Below are 17,163 nucleotides of genomic sequence, written 5' to 3' on the forward strand. Positions count from 1 at the left end.
TATATCCCAGGATACTGAGGGAGCTCAGAGATGTTCGGGCAGGTCTGCTTAAGGACCTGTTCGATAGGTCCCTGGTAATGAGAGTAGTGCTGCAAGATTGGAGAAGAGTGGTTGTGGTCCCGCTTCATAAGAGTGGGAGCAGAGAGGAGTCTGGAGACTACAGGCCGGTTAGGCTCACCTCAGTGGTGGAAAAATTAATGGAGACTCTGCTCAAGGAAAGGATAGTGAACTATCTACAATCCAGTGGGTTGCTCAATCTGAGGCAGCATGGATTCACCAGGGGAAGGTCCTGTCAGACAAATCTGATTGATTTTTTTGATTGGTTGACTAGAGAATTGGATCAGGGAAGAACGCTGGATGTGATTTACTTAGATTTACTTGGATTTTACTAAAGCTTTTGATAAGGTCCCACATAGGAGACTCATGAACAAAATGAGAAGCTTGGGAGTGGATGCCAAACTAGTAGCGTGGATTGCAAACTAGTTGACTGACAAGAGACAGCATGTAATGGAACCTACTCTGAAAAAAGAATGGTGTTAAGTGGCGTGCCACAGGGATTGCTTTTGAGACTGGTTCTGTTCAATATCTTTGTGAACAACCTGGTGGAAGCAATAAAAGGTAATGTTTGTCTATTTGCGGATGATACTAACATTTTGAGACTGAAATCACCTAGAGTCTGGGATTTTTTGCAGGTGCTAGATTCCCTGGCGGTGGTGTTGAACCTTGTTCCATGGGCAAGGGCTTATATGCAGCCATTGTAGAAGTGTCTGTTGACAAGGTGGAATGTGCAATCCCAGGATTACGAGAAGAGGTTGGACGACAGTGGAAGCCAGAGATAGTTTGGAATTTGACCAAAAGAATGCCCCTGGAATTCCTGGACTGGGTGATTGTTACAACAGATGCCAGTTGGCAGGGATGGGATTTGGAACACAATGGCAGCGTCATGGTCCATTGGTCACCTAGAAACAAGAGCCATATGGAAAGCTCTGATGGCATTTTGTCTGTTGGCTCAGAGCAGGTTGGTCAATGTTTTTAGACCATGCAGCAGTGGTTACCTATGTGAATCATATACTTAAGAAAAGAAAAAAACCTCCAAATTATACTTTCAAACACATTCTTTGACCACCATAATACTCACTCCTGGTAGAAAACTTTCATTTGCTGTATCAGTCACTATTTGGTCAAGTCCATATGTCAGGCTTAATGTTAATTTTTTGCAAATAAAATATTGACTTATCTTGATCTTGTTAGGGGTGTGGACCCTTGAGCCGGGACGAGGGTTGGTACCACCACCGAGGGATGGCCCCCAGTGGTCCTCGTCGCCAGGAGGCGGCACTGGTGGAGGAGACCCAGCGGGAGCTTTACCTATACCAGCCCTCGTTCCCCTCAGTTTGAACCCTTGGATGCTGGGGTCGGCAGGACTTAGGCATGGATCTCCTCGTGGAGCAGAGTCCAGGGAGATGATGAGGCGGCGTCAGGAAGTCTGGGTTGAGGCAGGTGGCATTCAGGAGAGACCGTGGGTAGTCCAGGAGTTGGGGCAGGCAGCGTACAGGCGGCATGAGGAACCAAGCCAGAGGTCAGGACAGGCAGCGAACAAGCAGAGACTAGAAGACAAGCCAAAGGTCAGGACGGGCAGCAAACAAGCGGAGTCAGGAAGTCAAGCCGAAGTCAGAACCAGGAGGACAAACCGAGGAGCAGGGCTTGGACTGGAACAAGCAGGAACTCTGGAACGCAGCAATAACGCACTCAAACGAGCAGAACCTGTTGCCAAGGTGAAGAACAGGAAGCTGAGCCGGGCTTAAATTGTCAAGAGTTGTGATGTAATCTTCGGGGGCCGGGCCGATGTCCCCCCCCCCCCCCCCCCCCGCGGCCCCTTTAAGTAATGGCATGTCTCCCGCGCACGCGCCTAGGGGAGCACATGTGAGGAGGATGTTGGTGGCATCCTGGGCCGTGTGGGAGAAACGCCGTCAGCCAATTTGGTGCTGGGTCGTGCTGCGCCGAGAGGAGGGAAGCCTTGAACTGTTGCCGGCTGAGGCGGTTAAGGGGGACTGGCTGCGGGTTGCTGCGGCCGCGGGTCCCAACAGATCTGTTGTGCTTCTTCCAACTGCTTGATACACATTCTCAACTCTAGACCCCATCTTCTCAACACTAGACCCTGACACAATCCATGATCCGAAAATAATATGCATCAGTGGCATTCATGTTCCAAATATTCTCTTTGAAATTCTTTAATGTCTTCTTATGATCATCTTTTCAATCGATGGCATTTCTGCTAAGCTTGACGCTGAAAATGTTACCGGTAGGCAGAAGTATAATTTGGAGGTTATTTTCTTTTCTTATGTATATTGTGGTCCTTCAGTTTTCTGGCACTTAATAGTATTGAGTTAACCTATGTGAATCACCAGGGGGGGCATGAGAATTTGCCTGCTGGCTATAGAAACGGAGCTCTTCTGCAAGTGGGTAGAGAAACATCTTCAAGTGCTTTTAGCTTCACATATCGCTGACATGGAAAACATTCAGGTAAATTATTTGAGTCATCACATGCTGGTCCTGGGCAGGTGGGAGCTGGCCGGCTCTGCCTTTGCCATGATAATGCACAAGTGGGGCACGGACTATCTGTTATTATTTGTGATAATTGTGGGTGGATCCTTGGGCCGGTGGCAGATGACCACGCCCCCGGGGGAAGATCCCGAGAGGGGCCACCTGTCAGGCTTAGAGTTGGGAGACAGACGCACACTAGATCTTTTATTAAACTGTATAGTGGACCACCAGAGGTGGCAGTAGTGAGCTGGAAGAGCCTGGCTGGGCTGTAGTCCCTCAGGCACTGGAACAGCGATCCCATGGTAGCTGAGCTGTAGAGAAACTGAATATAGTGAATAGGCAGAGTATGCAGAGTTCAGGAACAGAACCTTGATGGTAATACTCACACAATAGTCTCTTGAAGCAGCCCAGAGGCTGGAATGGAGTAGGCCCTCAAGGAGCGAGTACCTGGTTCCAGGGAAAGCTCTGAGAGAGAGATGGTAACTCACTGGTGTTGTAGGCAGAGGTGACTTCCTGGCATAAGTAGAATTCGGTAGCAGGTCTGGGAACGTGGGCCCTCGAGGACCGAGTACCGGTTCCAGACTGCGACCTGAAAAGCAAGAGAGAGAGCGAGGCCCCCGAGGAGCGGGTACCCCTGGTTAAGTCTGAGGAGGCAGAGCAGCAAAGTATGCAGAGAGCGAATCCCATCCGCAGCGATACCTGGAGGAATCCCCTTGCTAACTCGAATAGCTAGCAAAAACAAAGACCTTAAATATCTGGGCTTGATGACGTCATCTCAGGGGGACGCCCCTGAGGTTCGCGCCACAGCTGGTACTTGAGTCGGGGCCGCGCGCGCGCCCTTAGGCTTCAGGAGAACATGGTGGAAGGCAGCGTCTTGCCGGTCTGGATCACCGGAGGAGAATGGAAAGATGACGCCGCGGCAGCCAAACTTCCATCAATCAAAGAGGGAGTCTCAAAAGAGGTAAGGTGGGTGGAGTGGAGACGTCGGGCAGCAACTGCCGCAACACTATCTCAGCAGTGGTTTGGTTGTTCTCTTCTTTATTTATTCCTATCATGGCCAATGATAGGTCGGGTCATTCAGAGAATAGAGAAGACATTGATGTCGAGTGGTCCATCAGCTCCTAATTGGCCTCTGTGTCTGGTATGCAGACCTCATGAGTGTTGCGCCTGTCGGTCGCAGACGGCTGCACCCTCTCTTTCTCACCTCCTTTCTTTCTCTTTCCTCTCCTCTGGGCAAGATGGCTGCCTCCGCCTCTCTCCCCGACCTCTCCGGCGTCCCCATCCAGCATGGGCGATTGCATTCGCCATTCTTACATTGAGGTCACTTAGGGCACGTGTGCACGCGTCGCCCTCCCTTTTGAATACATCATGGCGGGAACCTCGGAGGTGTCCCCACCACATGACGTCACTTCCTCCGGGAACTTAGCCTCCGATCTCCGATCCAGCTACAAGTTAGCAAGGATTCCGTTCCAGCTAATTTCAGCTTCCTTCAGAGACTCCGCTCTAAATTCTCGCTCCTACAAACCTTCTGGATTTACGCTGGCTACACTAGGGCATTCAGGGGGCATTAGGGGCCTTATTTGCTCCTACCTACCCTCAGGGGTTACACTGTTCCAGCAAGGATGCTCAAGGCACCCGCTCCGCGGGGGTCTTGCTTTGCTCCTATCTACTCTCCAGGTTTCCCAGCTCATCAGGATCCTAGGTACCTGTTCCCCGGGGCCTTGCACTCACCTGCCTTCCTCCTGGGTTAACCTGCATCTACAGAGGATATCTTGGCTCCGGCGCTCCTGGCCTTGCATCATCTCTACCTCTGATCTGCGGAGGCTATCTCTTGCAACTACCAGCCTTCGTGAGTACCTTCTCTCTTCAGTCTCTCTGCCTTGTCTCACCACAGAATATATTCTCGGCGTACTCCGCTCCACGGACCACTACCGTATCTACCATCACTGACTACGTCATCTGTGACTGGGTTCTTGGCCTACCCTGCTCCGCGGACCACTACCGGACCCTTCACTTCCAGCTTCTGGTGAGACCTTCTCTGCACTTCATACAACTCAATGCCTGGGCTGAACTTAATCATCGAGACCTACTCCACTGGCTGAGGAACGCAGCCCGCTCCTTGGGCATTGCCAACTGCTGTATAATAAAGCTTCTATTCTCTCTGTGGTCATTACTATTGCTGTATTTTCCTCATGGGGCCCATGCCCGTGGGAGGAGTCATCAATACAGCAACCAAGGGTCCACAAACATGTCAAACTCACAACAATGAGATTCAAAGTAAAAGGCATAAGAACATAAAAAAATTGCCTTGCTGGGTCAGACCAAAGGTCCATCATGCCCAGCATCCTGTTTCCAACAGAGGCCAAACCAGGCCACAAGAACCTGGCAATTACCCAAACACTAAGAAGATCCCATGCTACTTATGCAATTAATAGCAGTGGCTATTCCCTAAGTAAACTTGATTAATAGCCGTTAATGGACTTCTCCTCCAAGGCTTGTTAAGAATGGATCAGGTTCAGGGTCTATTACAGTAAAGGCCAGCCTTCCTTTTGTCTTGCAGCTCAGCTATTGAAAGAAGGCTGATAACGGGCAGTCATTCTTTAATAAGTGAGGCATGAGTCCTCTTCCCTAGATATTTCCCTAGCTTATGCTCGTGTCTGGAAGGTTTTTGAGGTATGTGCAGAAAAAGGGTTTCTCACTTTAAGACTTTCATTCCTTTGATTTTGTCTTTTTTTGCAGAATGGTCTTCAGAAAGGTCTAGCCTTGATCTCCCTGAAGGAACAAGTAGTAGCCATTGCCTGTTAAAGAAGAAAGTTCAGACGTTGTCTGTTGTTGCCCATCTGGATGTGTTTTGAGGGGAGATAAAACATCTTCAGCCTCTGTTTCAGAGGGCAATTCCTACCTGGAACCTTAATTTAGTTCTCAGAGCCTTGTGCATATCGCCATTTGAACCCATTAAGAGTGTGTCCATTAAAGATTGAATGCTAAGGGCAGTTGTCCTGGTGACTATTTGTTTAGCATGGCATTTATCTGAGTGACAAGCCTTGTCATGTAGGGATCCATTTCAGAAATTTTAAGATGCCAGAGTTTCCATTCGTACAGTCCCTTCTTTTATGCCCAAAGGTAGTATCACAATTTCATTAAACCAGTCAGTGGAGATGCCATTGTTTAAGAGAAGCAATACAAACGGGGAATGGAAGATCTTCATTTTTTTGGATGTTAAGAGAACATTGCTTTCAGGAGATCTGCTTATTTGTTTATTTCAGTCAATGGTCACAGAAAAGGGGACGCAGCCTCGAAGGTCACAATAGCCAGATGGATTAAGGAGGTGATTGGTTCAACTTATATTGCCAAGGAGATATCAGTACCTGAGGGTCGGAGGGTTCACTCCACTAAGGGTCATGTGACTTTATGGGCAAAGCAGTTCTCTGTGTCATCAGAAGAGATATAGGGCAGCCATGTGGGTGTCTTTACATGCTTTCTCCAAGCGCTATTGATTAGATGTGCAGGATAGGAAGTTGGTTTCCTTTGGAGCATAGATCCTCAGGCCAGGCTTGAGGTGGCTTGAGTACATTCCATGCATTCTGGACTGTTGGTGGGATGATGAGGAAGGAAAAATTAGGATTTTTATTTGCTAATTTTATTTTCTTGAGTCCTCCCAGGCCATTCCAGGAGCCTTCCCAATTTTAGCTAACATCCTGGTATACAGTTGTTTTTTTCAGGAGAAAATAATAAAGGACCTCACTTTTAACTCTACTGTTCATAGGGGAAAAGTTTAATCGTGTTTACCTTTGCTACAATTATATTGAGGTGCTGCAGGCTTCATAGTGCCCTTTAAGGGATGACATCAGCAAGACAGTTGTTCTCTGTCTTCATCTGCTTGCAGGGGGGCTAAACAGGGCTGCTGCTAGCCTTTTTTCTGCCCTGTGTGAACAATTACTGTGCTGCCTCCCCCCCCCTCCCCATTCATTCATTCATGCTCTGTCCTGGGCCCACCCAAAAATTACCCAGCTCCCTTCAGTGACACAAATTTTAAAATATGACACCATCACCCCCCCCCCCCCCCCCCAAACACTGGGTTTTAGCAAAGGAAACTCATACTTTATTAATCTGATAGAAAAATTTGATGGTGTAAATAAACAAATAGACATGGGTGAGTTGGACATTATAATGTATCTGGATTTTCAGAAGATATTTGATAAAAGTCCCACATGAGAGACTCATGGGCTATGTCCTATTATGGATTGTTAACTGGTTAAAAGATGAGAAACAGAGTAAGACTAAATGGTCAGTTTTCCCAATGGAGAAAGATAAATAGTTGATTACCCCAGGCATCTGTATTGGGACCTGTGTTTAACATGTTCATTAATAATCTGAAAAAAGGAGTAATGAGTGAGATAATCAAATTAGCAAATGACATAATATTCAAAATAGTTAATTCATGAGCTGATAGTGAAGAAATACAGGAGAACCTTGTGAGTTTGGAGAACTGGGCATCTAAATGGTAGGTGGAATTTAATGTGGACAAGTGCAAAGTGATGCATATAAAGAAAAATAGTTCTCACTATAAATAAACATTCTTAGGTTAACTAGTAGAAGTCACCACTCAGGAAAAGATTGTTGGCATCATTTTCTCAGCCAGGTGTGTAGTGATGATAAAAAAAAAATGAAGTAGAATATTAGGAATTATTTGAAAAGGAATAGAAAAAACTGGGAATATAATAATGTTCCTGTACCTATCCATGGTGTGACTGTACCTTGAGTATTGTGTACTGTTCTGGGCACCATGTCTCCAAAAAGATCTAGCAGCACTAGAAAAAGTGCAGGGAAGGACAACAAAAATGGTAAAGTGATGGAAGGGCTCCAGTATAAAGAAAGGCTAAGCAGGTTAGGGCTCTTAAGCTTGGAGGAGAGATACCAAATAATAGGACTAGAGGACATTCCATGAATCTAATTGATTTAAAACAAATTTAAGAAAGTGCTTTTACAGTCAGTGCACAAGATATGGAATTTGTCGACAGAGAATATGGTAAAGGCTAGGACAACAGCTGAGTTTAAAAAAGGTTTGAACAAGTTTCTGGAGATATGGTGCATAAATAGACTTGGGTGTCTCTGCTGCTTACTTCTGGAAGTGAGCAATATGAAAAGGACTTTCCTTTTGGGATCTGCCAGGTACTTCCAAGAGACCAGGACTGGCCACTATGCTGGGCTTGATGGACCTTGGCTCCGAACCAGTATACCATTTCTTATGTTCTTATGGGCTAACTTAATACATTTCTTGACTATCTCTTAAGAATTATTGTTCTCTTTTTCAGGTCTAAAAATCTTTACTCATAGAACCCTAAATTTTGTTTACCATTAAAGGTACATTTGTACATTATTTATTTATGTATTTATTTATTTATTTCTAAAATTGTTTTCCTGCCCAATTACCAAACATTGTTCTGGACAATTTCCATAATAATATACATAATCATAAACAAAACAACATAAAACAATAAAAAATTAGAGTAAAAATTACCTAAAACATTCTTAAAACTAAATTAATTAAAATCTTCCTTAAACAAGTACTGGTGACTTATAGGGCTGGAAGAGCTTCAGTTTTGGCACTGCATTGCACTGCAGCCATGCTTAGCCATGCTTGTAGCGTCTTCCAGTTCTTTTCTCTGAATGGAGATTTTTTTGTTTGCCCTTTTTTTTGGGTGGTGTTTACAAAGGGGAACAGTGTAGAGCTGGTTAAGTCTCAGAGGATGGTGCTACCTAAGCTGCTGGAAGCCAGAGTCATCTCTCCAAGGAGTGGGAATCCTTCGGAAGATGATGCCATGTCGCCCTTGTGCATGCCAGTCTCTGTTCCTGTGACTACTACAAACAAACAGAAAGAGAATAAGGTAGGTAATGCAATGTAAAGGTCACTGATAGTCATCTAAATCAATTATGCTATTTTTTTTGACAATTTTCTGTTTAGTCTCTTTTATGCAAAATTTCTTTTTAATGCATTCCATTGGGCTCATCAGGAATCCACTGTTCATGGCTTCTACTCCTATTTTCTTTCGCCTGAGATTCATCAGAGAATCACTGCACATGACTTCTTGCCTCATGCTTTCCTTCTGCCCACTGAATCCTGTTCTACTGCCCTTTTGAAGATTCTCTGTCATGACACAGTTCAGTTCATTTCTGATCTAGTTAATGCCTTACTTTCTGTCAGCTACCTGCCGGACTCTGAAAAAAGCTTCCATCTGCCCCATATTAAAGAAACCTTTAGATCCTGCTATAATTTCAAATTATCATCCAATTTCATCCCTTTCTTTCCTTGCAAAAGTCATTGAGAATGTTGTGTTGAAACAACTTTCTGTCTTTCTATATGAAAATCATACGCTAGACCATTATCAATTTTGTTTCCAACAATTCCTTAATACCGAAATGTTACTTTTGTCCAGTTTTGACACCATCTGCCGAGGCTTTGATACTGGGACCCAGTATATGCTGTTCCTCCTCGACATCTTTGCATCATTTGATACAGTTGATCATAAAGAGAAATAAGGATAAATGTGTGAAATAAAATAAGAACATAAGAACATAAGAAAATGCCATACTGGGTCAGACCAAGGGTCCATCAAGCCCAGCATCCTGTTTCCAACAGTGGCCAATGCAGGCCATAAGAACCTGGCAAGTACCCAAAAACTAAGTCTATTCCATGTAACCATTGCTAATGGCAGTGGCTATTCTCTAAGTGAACTTAATAGCAGGTAATGGACTTCTCCTCCAAGAACTTATCCAATCCTTTTTTAAACACAGCTATACTAACTGCACTAACCACATTCGCTGGCAACAAATTCCAGAGTTTAATTGTGCGTTGAGTAAAAAAGAACTTTCTCCGATTAGTTTTAAATGTGCCCCATGCTAACTTCATGGAGTGCCCCCTAGTCTTTCTACTATCCGAAAGAGTAAATAACCGGTTCACATCTACCCGTTCTAGACCTCTCATGATTTTAAATACCTCTATCATATCCCCCCTCAGTCGTCTCTTCTCCAAGCTGAAAAGTCCTAACCTCTTTAGTCTTTCCTCATAGGGGAGTTGTTCCATTCCCCTTATCATTTTGGTAGCCCTTCTCTGTACCTTCTCCATTGCAATTATATCTTTTTTGAGATGCGGCGACCAGAATTGTACACAGTATTCAAGGTGCGGTCTCACCATGAAGCGATACAGAGGCATTATGACATTTTCCGTTTTATTCACCATTCCTTTTCTAATAATTCCCAACATTCTGTTTGCTTTTTTGACTGCCGTAGCACACTGCACCGACGATTTCAGTGTGTTATCCACTATGACACCTAGAGGGGTGAATCCCTAAGGGGTGAAGTCTGTTCACCCCTTAGGGATTCAATACAGAGATTTACAACTTTCAAAGTCCAAACTGAGAAGTTTAATTATGATGGAAATTAATTTCAGCACTGGTCACCAAGTCTTCAAAAAGATCTATTGAATTGAATTTCCATCATAATTAAATTTCTCAGTTTGGACTTTGAAATATGTAAATCTCTGTATTGAATCCTTAAGGGGTGAACAGGTTTCACTTTATTTCACACATTTATCCTTATTTCTCTTCATTTTATGTGTCATTCTCACAGAACAAGCAAGGATGGTAGTCCTCACATATGGGTAACATCATCAGGATGGAGCCCAATCACGGAACACTTTTGTCAAAGTTTCTAGAACTTTGACTGGCACCTACTGGGCATGCCCAGCAATGCACTGACCCTGCATCCAGCAGGGGTCCCCCTTCAGTCTCTTTTTTTCCGCGCAGCAGTAGCCAAGTGAGTTAAGGAGCTCTTTTGAGATTCCTGACAGGAATTTTCCCCACGGAACTTCTTCGAAAATTTTCAAAAACTTTTACCCCATAGGGGTCCCCCTGTCGATATCTATACTCCGCGGTCCAAAGGTAAGGTTTTACCCTTGTTGCAGTTGATTCTCGTTGAGTTTTCCCTTCGAGGCCTACTGGCCATCGACCGTACCGCGGCTAAATTTTTGTCAAGGCCATGGCATCGGGTTTTCGTCGGTGCCCCGATTGTCCTCGGACAATGTCCATCATAGACCCGCATAGAGTTTGTGTTTTGTGCTTGGGAGCCGACCATGATACCCTAACTTGCACCAAATGTGCCCAAATGACGCCAAAGGGCCGTAAAGCTCGGTTAGAAAAGATGGAGTTTCTTTTTCATTCAAAACTCCCGTCTCCATCGACTGCTTCGACTTCGTCTGAGCCGGTGCCATCGACCTCTCGCCAGCAACAAGACACCGGTGCTGTTTGTCCGGCTTCGACTACTCCTAAGGTGTCGACTTCTTCCTCCTCGCCTCAGGAAAAGGACCGAGGAGAACATCGTGAAAAGCGTCAACACCGGCATCGGAAGGCTTAGTCCGCCAAACCAGGCAAGCCCTTGGCATCGGCATCGACAGAGCCACCGACAAAGAAATCCCGTCCGGAGAAGGTCCCATCCTCCTCTGCAACCGGGCCACCGAGGCTTTCCCCACCTTCATCGGTGCAGGGAGCTGCGATTCCACTTTCACCGGTGGACCCTCCGGCTACGCCAGTGCTGCCTCCTACTCCGGTGCCAGGGTTCCATGCCCCAGGCTTCCGCGAGGAATTGGATCGGATGATCCAAGAGGCCATCGGTAAAGCACTACAGGGCTTCCAGCCGATGCTGATACTAGTACCTGAGCCAGTCACCAATCCGATCCCCATGGTGCTCGCACCGCTACTGGGTAGATTGGATACGTTGCCCGGTGCCCTTCCACCACTGGAACCGAGAACACCGGTATGTCCTCTTCCTTCAATGCCCATACCTGTGTCATCAGAGGATGAAGAAACACCGATACCCATACCACTGTCTGGAATCATGCCACCGACTCATCCATCGATGTCACCGGTTCCATCGATTCCTCCATAGATGCCATAGATGCCACCTCCGATGCCATAGATACCTAGGCATGGGCCTTCGGGATTAGCACAATTTCTCCCTTCTGAAGATCCTTAGGGAGCTGGTGATTAACCGTATGATCCTTGGACTGATGATACTTCCCAGAATGCTGATGATTTGCCTTCACAGCCCTCTCCTTCTGAAGAGAGAAGGCGTTCTCCTCCAGACGATTTATCCTTTATCAATTTTATTAAAGAAATGTCTGAAACTATTCCATTTCAGCTTCAGACGGAAGAAAATTCAAGGCACAAGATGCTGGAAGTACTCCAGTTTCTTGATGCTCCTAAGGAAATCATGTCCATTCCCATTCATGAAATTCTCATTGACCTCCTGAAGAGGAATTGGGAGCATCGAGGTTCAGTGCCTCCTGTCAACCGAAAGACAGATGCCACCTACCTTTACAATCAGCTCCTGGATTTCAGAAGTCACAACTGGATCATCACTCTGTGGTTGTGGAATCAGCCCAGAAAAAGGCTCGACGTTCCAAACTTCATTCCTCCATACCTCCTGGAAAAGAACAGAAGTCCCTAGATGCTTTCGGCAGACGAGTTTTTCATGGCTCAATGCTTATATCTCGCATTGCTTCCTACCAGTTGTACATGACCCAGTATAACAGAAACCTTTTTAAGATACAGGATTTTTCTGAATCTTTACCAGACCAGTTCCAGGATGAGCTTAATGCTCTGGCTTAGAAAGGCCTGGATGCTGGTAAGCATGAGGTCCGCGCTGCATACGACATATTTGATACTGCCTCTAGGGTGTCCGCAGCGGGGATTAGTGCAAGACGGTGGGCCTGGTTGAAATCCTCTGACCTCCGACCAGAGGTACAAGGACAGATTGGCTGACCTTCCATGTGCTGGAGATAATCTCTTCGGAGACAAAATCCAGGAGACTGTGGCGCAGCTAAAAGATCACCATGAAATGCTGCGTCAAATTTCTTCAGTGCCTGCTGACTTCCCGTCCACCTCCAAGAGGACACTTAGACGAGACGTTAAGCCACCAGTCTTTAAACCAAGAAGGTATTATCTTCCGGCTTCACGAGGTCGCCCTTCCAAATCTTATCTAAAATGTCAGTCCAGGCAATCCTGGCCTCAGAAGACCCAACCTGCTCCTCAGCCAGGACCAGCGTCAGGGTTTTGACTCCTTCCTGGAGAGCATAAGCCAACTTCCTCTTCCATCACTATCAGTCGGCGGTCGGTTGTGCCATTTCACCAACACTTGGCACACAGTCACAACCGATCAGTGAGTACTTGCAGTGGTCACTCAGGGTTACCACCTCAACTTCATGACTGTACTGGAAGATGCCCCACCTCGGCAGACGTGGGGATCATCTGACCACTCTCTTCTTCTGGAACAGGAGGTATCAATCCTCCTCCCGTCCCAGGCAATAGAACCAGTGCCCCTCTCCCAAAAGGGGAAGGGGTTCTATTCCCAGTATTTTCTCAACCCAAAAAAGTCAGGTGGTGTTCGTCCAATTCTGGACCTTCGCGCCCTAAACAAGTATCTCCAAATTTCCACCCCTGTTGTTGTGCCTGTTGCATGTCTTTGAGTGCATTTGGTGCTTTGCTCGGGCATCCTCAGCTCGGTACTCACCCATATGTGAGGACTACCATCCTGCTTGTCCTGTGAGAAAGCAGAGTTGCTTACCTGTAACAGGTGTTCTCACAGGACAGCAGGATGTTAGTCCTCACGAAACCCGCCTGCCACCCCACGGAGTTGGGTTTGCTTACGTTTTCTTATTTTATTTTTCGCAAATACTTTTTACTATAAGACGAGACTGAATGGGGACCCCTGCTGGTTGCAGGGTTGTGCTATGCTGGGCATGCCCAGTAGGTGCCAGTCAAAGTTCTAGAAACTTTGACAAAAGTGTTCCATGATTGGGCTCCATCCTGATGATGTCACCCATATGTGAGGACTAACATCCTGCTGTCCCGTGAGAACACCTGTTATAGGTAAGCAACTCTGCTTTCTTTGACTTCACCAACTTTCATTGCATCAATACAATTGATCATGAAATCCTTTTATCACATCTCTCATCTCTTGATTTTTTGGTGGTGTTTATAGCTGATTTGAATTTTATCTCTCCTTCCATTTTCAACAGCTTTCAGTTAGCTCTCACCAGTCTTCCTGGCGTGCCCTTCTGTTCGGTGTACCCCAAGACTCTGCCTTATCAGCTGCCCTGTTTAACATTTACTTTACTGCTCTGTTGCCTCTTGGTTAGCGTTGGGGTACACTATAGACTATATGCTGAAGAGAGACAATTTTTTTTTCCACTTAAATCCTCATGGAACCAGATAGAAAAATTTGCATCTCTTTGTATTGCTTCAATCCAACAAAGACTGCGTTCTAATAAACTCTCACTGAATTTCAGCTAAACTGTGATCCTCATCCTCTCCAGGTTTCCAGTTGCCTCCATTCTTTCCAATGCTACTGTTAATGACTGCCAATTACCAATTTCTAATACAGTATGCAACCTAGGTGTAACAGTTGATTCTTCACTCTCCTTTCAGCGGCATATTGAATCATTTACATGCTTCCTGCTATTTAAACTGTGTCTTCTTAAAAATCTCAAACCACTCCTTCTGATTTTTGTACACTTTTGCAATCATTCTTGTTCTCTAGTTTGGATTATTGTTTCTCACAGGATAAGCAGGATGGTAGTCCTCACATAAGGGTGACATCACAGGATAGAGCTCAGTCACGGAACACTTTTGTCAAAGTTTCTAGAACTTTGACTGGCACCTACTGGGCATTCCCAGCATGGCACTAACCCTGCAGCCAGCAGGGGTCCCCCCTTCAGTCTTCTTTTTTCCGCGCAGCATTAGCCACGCAGTTAAGGAGCTCTGCAGAGATTCCTGACAGGAATTTTCCTCACAGAATTACTGAAAACTTTCTTACCCCACAGGGGTCCCTCCTTCAACATTTTCAAGCCGCGGTACTCCGGTAAGTTTTTTTACCCGTTTTCGGTCGATTTCCGTCGAGTTTGGCCCTCGCAGCCTACTGGCCGTCGACCATACCGTGGCTCAAATTTTTCAAGGCCATGGCGTCGGGGTTCCGTCGGTGCCCAGACTGTAGCCGCACCATGTCCATAATAGACCCTCATAAGTTCTGTGTAATGTGTCTTGGATGTGAGCACAATGTCCTGACCTGCACCAAATGTGCCCTAATGACACCAAAGGGTCGCAAGGCCAGAATGGAGAAGATGGAATTTCTCTTCTGTGCTCAAACCCCGACGCCGTCCATTGCATAGATGTCGTCTGAACCGACACCTTCCACTTTGCGCCAGCATCTACCACCGGCTGGTGACCGTCCGGCATCGACGACTTCTCGGCCTTCAACTACCTCTACTCCCCCTCAGGACCGAGGGGATCGTAGAGAGATACATCGCCATCGACATCGGAAGTCTCGGACCATCGAGGGAGTGAAATCATCAACCTCGCCATCGTCCGAGCCGCCGTAAAAAAAAATCCCGTCCACAAAAGGCACTGACCTTTTCTGCGACTGGTCACTGAGGCAACCCTCACCCGGATGGGTATCGGGAGCTGCGACTCCGTCTTTAACGGTGGTCCCTCTGACTATGCCTCTGCCTCCTTCTCCCCTTCCGGAGCCGGGGCTGATTGCTTCAGGTCTCCGTGAAGAACTGGACCGGATGGTTCAGGAGGCCATTGACAAGGCGATGCATCGATTCCAAGTTCCTCCGGCACCAACACCGGTGCCGATCGAGGAACCGACCACCGACCCAATTCCAGCAGCGTTGGCACCGCTGCTCTCGAAGATGGAAGCGCTTATTGCCGCTTTTCCACCGATGGATCCCGGGTCACCGATGGCTCCGGTGCTCTCTCCGCTTACTTTGTCATCGGGAGGAGAAATACCGTTCCACATCCCTCCGTTGGGAGTCCTACCGATGCCTCAGCCATCGATGCCGATGCGTCCGTCGGCGCCACCGATCCATCCATCGATGCCTTTGATGCCTGCACCAGTGCCTTCGATGCCTTCATCAGTGCCTCCAGTTCTTCCTTCGATTCCTTCGTAGCCTAGACCTGGCCCTTCAGGAATTCCACCGCCCCCTCCCCAGTTGGTTCCTAGAGGGGCAGGTGCTGATCCCTATGATACCTGGACTGATGATTCTTCACCAGACACCGATGACTTGCCTTCACCACCTTCTCCTACTGAAAGCAGGAAGCGTTCTCCTCCGGAGGACCTTTCCTTCATAAATTTTGTGAGGGAGATGTCTGAATTGGTTCCCTTCCAATTTCAGACCGAACAAGATGACAGGCATCAAATGATGGAGCTGTTGCAATTCCTGGATGCTCCCAAGGAAATAACCTCCATCCCTATTCACCAGATTCTTCTGGATCTCCTCAAAAAGAACTGGGAACATCCTGGCTCTGTTACTCCAGTCAACAGGAAGGCTGACACCACTTATTTGGTACAGTCAGCCCTAGGTTTTCAAAAACCTCAGTTGGATCACCCATCTGCGGTTGTAGAATCGGCCCAAAAGAGGGCAAGGAGATCAAAACCCCACTCTTCCTTTTCCCCAGGCAAAGAGCAGAAATTTCTAGATGCCATTGGTCGCCGTGTCTTCCAGGGCTCAATGCTTATCTCTCGAATCACCTCTTATCAGCTCTATATGACCCAATACAACAGGGTCTTATTTAAGTAGATACAAGAATTGACAGACTCCCTGCCTCAACAATTCCAAGAACAACTTCAAACCCTAGTGAACAAGGGCTTTGAGGCAGGCAAGCATGAGATAAGATCATCGTATGATATCTTTGACACTGCTACCAGGGTATCTGCAGCTGCTATTTCGGCTCAAGTCTTCGGACCTTCGCCCTGAAGTACAGGACAGATTGTCCGACTTGCCCTGTGTATGAGACAATCTGTTTGGCGAGCAGATTCAACGGACGGTGGCGGAACTCAAGGACCATCATGAGACCCTGAGACAGCTCTCTCTGATACCTTATGAGTATTCCTCAAAACAACCTCTCCAAAAGGACACTAAGAAGTCATTCTTCCGTCCGAAGAAATCCTGCCTGCCACTGTCTAGACCTCGTTCTACGAGACCTTTCCAAAAAACCCAGTGTCGTCAACTACGAAACAAAAGCCTCAAGCAGCTCCTCAGCCGGGCCCTGCTTCCAGTTTTTGACTCCTGCATAGAGAGCAGCAGCCAGCTTCCACTGCCTCACATACAAGTGGGAGGTTGATTATGCCATTTCAACAATAGGTGGCACTCAATCACCTCAGACCAGTGGGTCCTAGCGATAATCGCTCAAGGTTATCATCTAAACTTTCTCTCCATCCCACCGGACTCCCCACCTCTACCGACGTGGAAAACATCTGACCACTCTATCCTCCTGGAACAGGAGGTTTCCCTCCTCCTCCAGTCCAAAGCAATAGAACCAATGCCCTACTCTCAGCACAGCCTAGGGTTCTATTCCCGGTACTTTCTAATCCCCAAAAAATCGGGAGGCGTTCGTCCAATTCTGGACCTCCGTGCCCTCAACAAGTACCTCCATCGAGAAAAGTTCAAAATGGTAACCTTGGTTCTCTTCTTCCTCTTTTGCAAAGAGGAGACTGGCTCTGCTTTCTAGACCTCCAGGACACATACACGCATATTGCGATAACTCCATCTCATCGCAGATTCCT

At 46.7% G+C, this 17,163-nt stretch overlaps 1 protein-coding gene across 1 annotated transcript in view; it reads left to right on the forward strand.

Moving 5' to 3' along the window:
• The window catches only part of ZNF541 (zinc finger protein 541), a 123,262-nt gene that overhangs the window by 73,447 nt on the left and 32,652 nt on the right, over window positions 1-17,163 (forward strand). Inside the window, exon 7 of the mRNA XM_029619078.1 lies at window positions 8,259-8,429. Within this exon, the coding sequence (XP_029474938.1) occupies window positions 8,259-8,429 (171 nt within the window). The remainder of the gene's footprint in view (window positions 1-8,258; window positions 8,430-17,163) is intronic.

Source organism: Rhinatrema bivittatum, chromosome 11 (genome assembly GCF_901001135.1).
Source record: "Rhinatrema bivittatum chromosome 11, aRhiBiv1.1, whole genome shotgun sequence".
Taxonomy (NCBI): Eukaryota; Metazoa; Chordata; class Amphibia; order Gymnophiona; family Rhinatrematidae; genus Rhinatrema; species Rhinatrema bivittatum.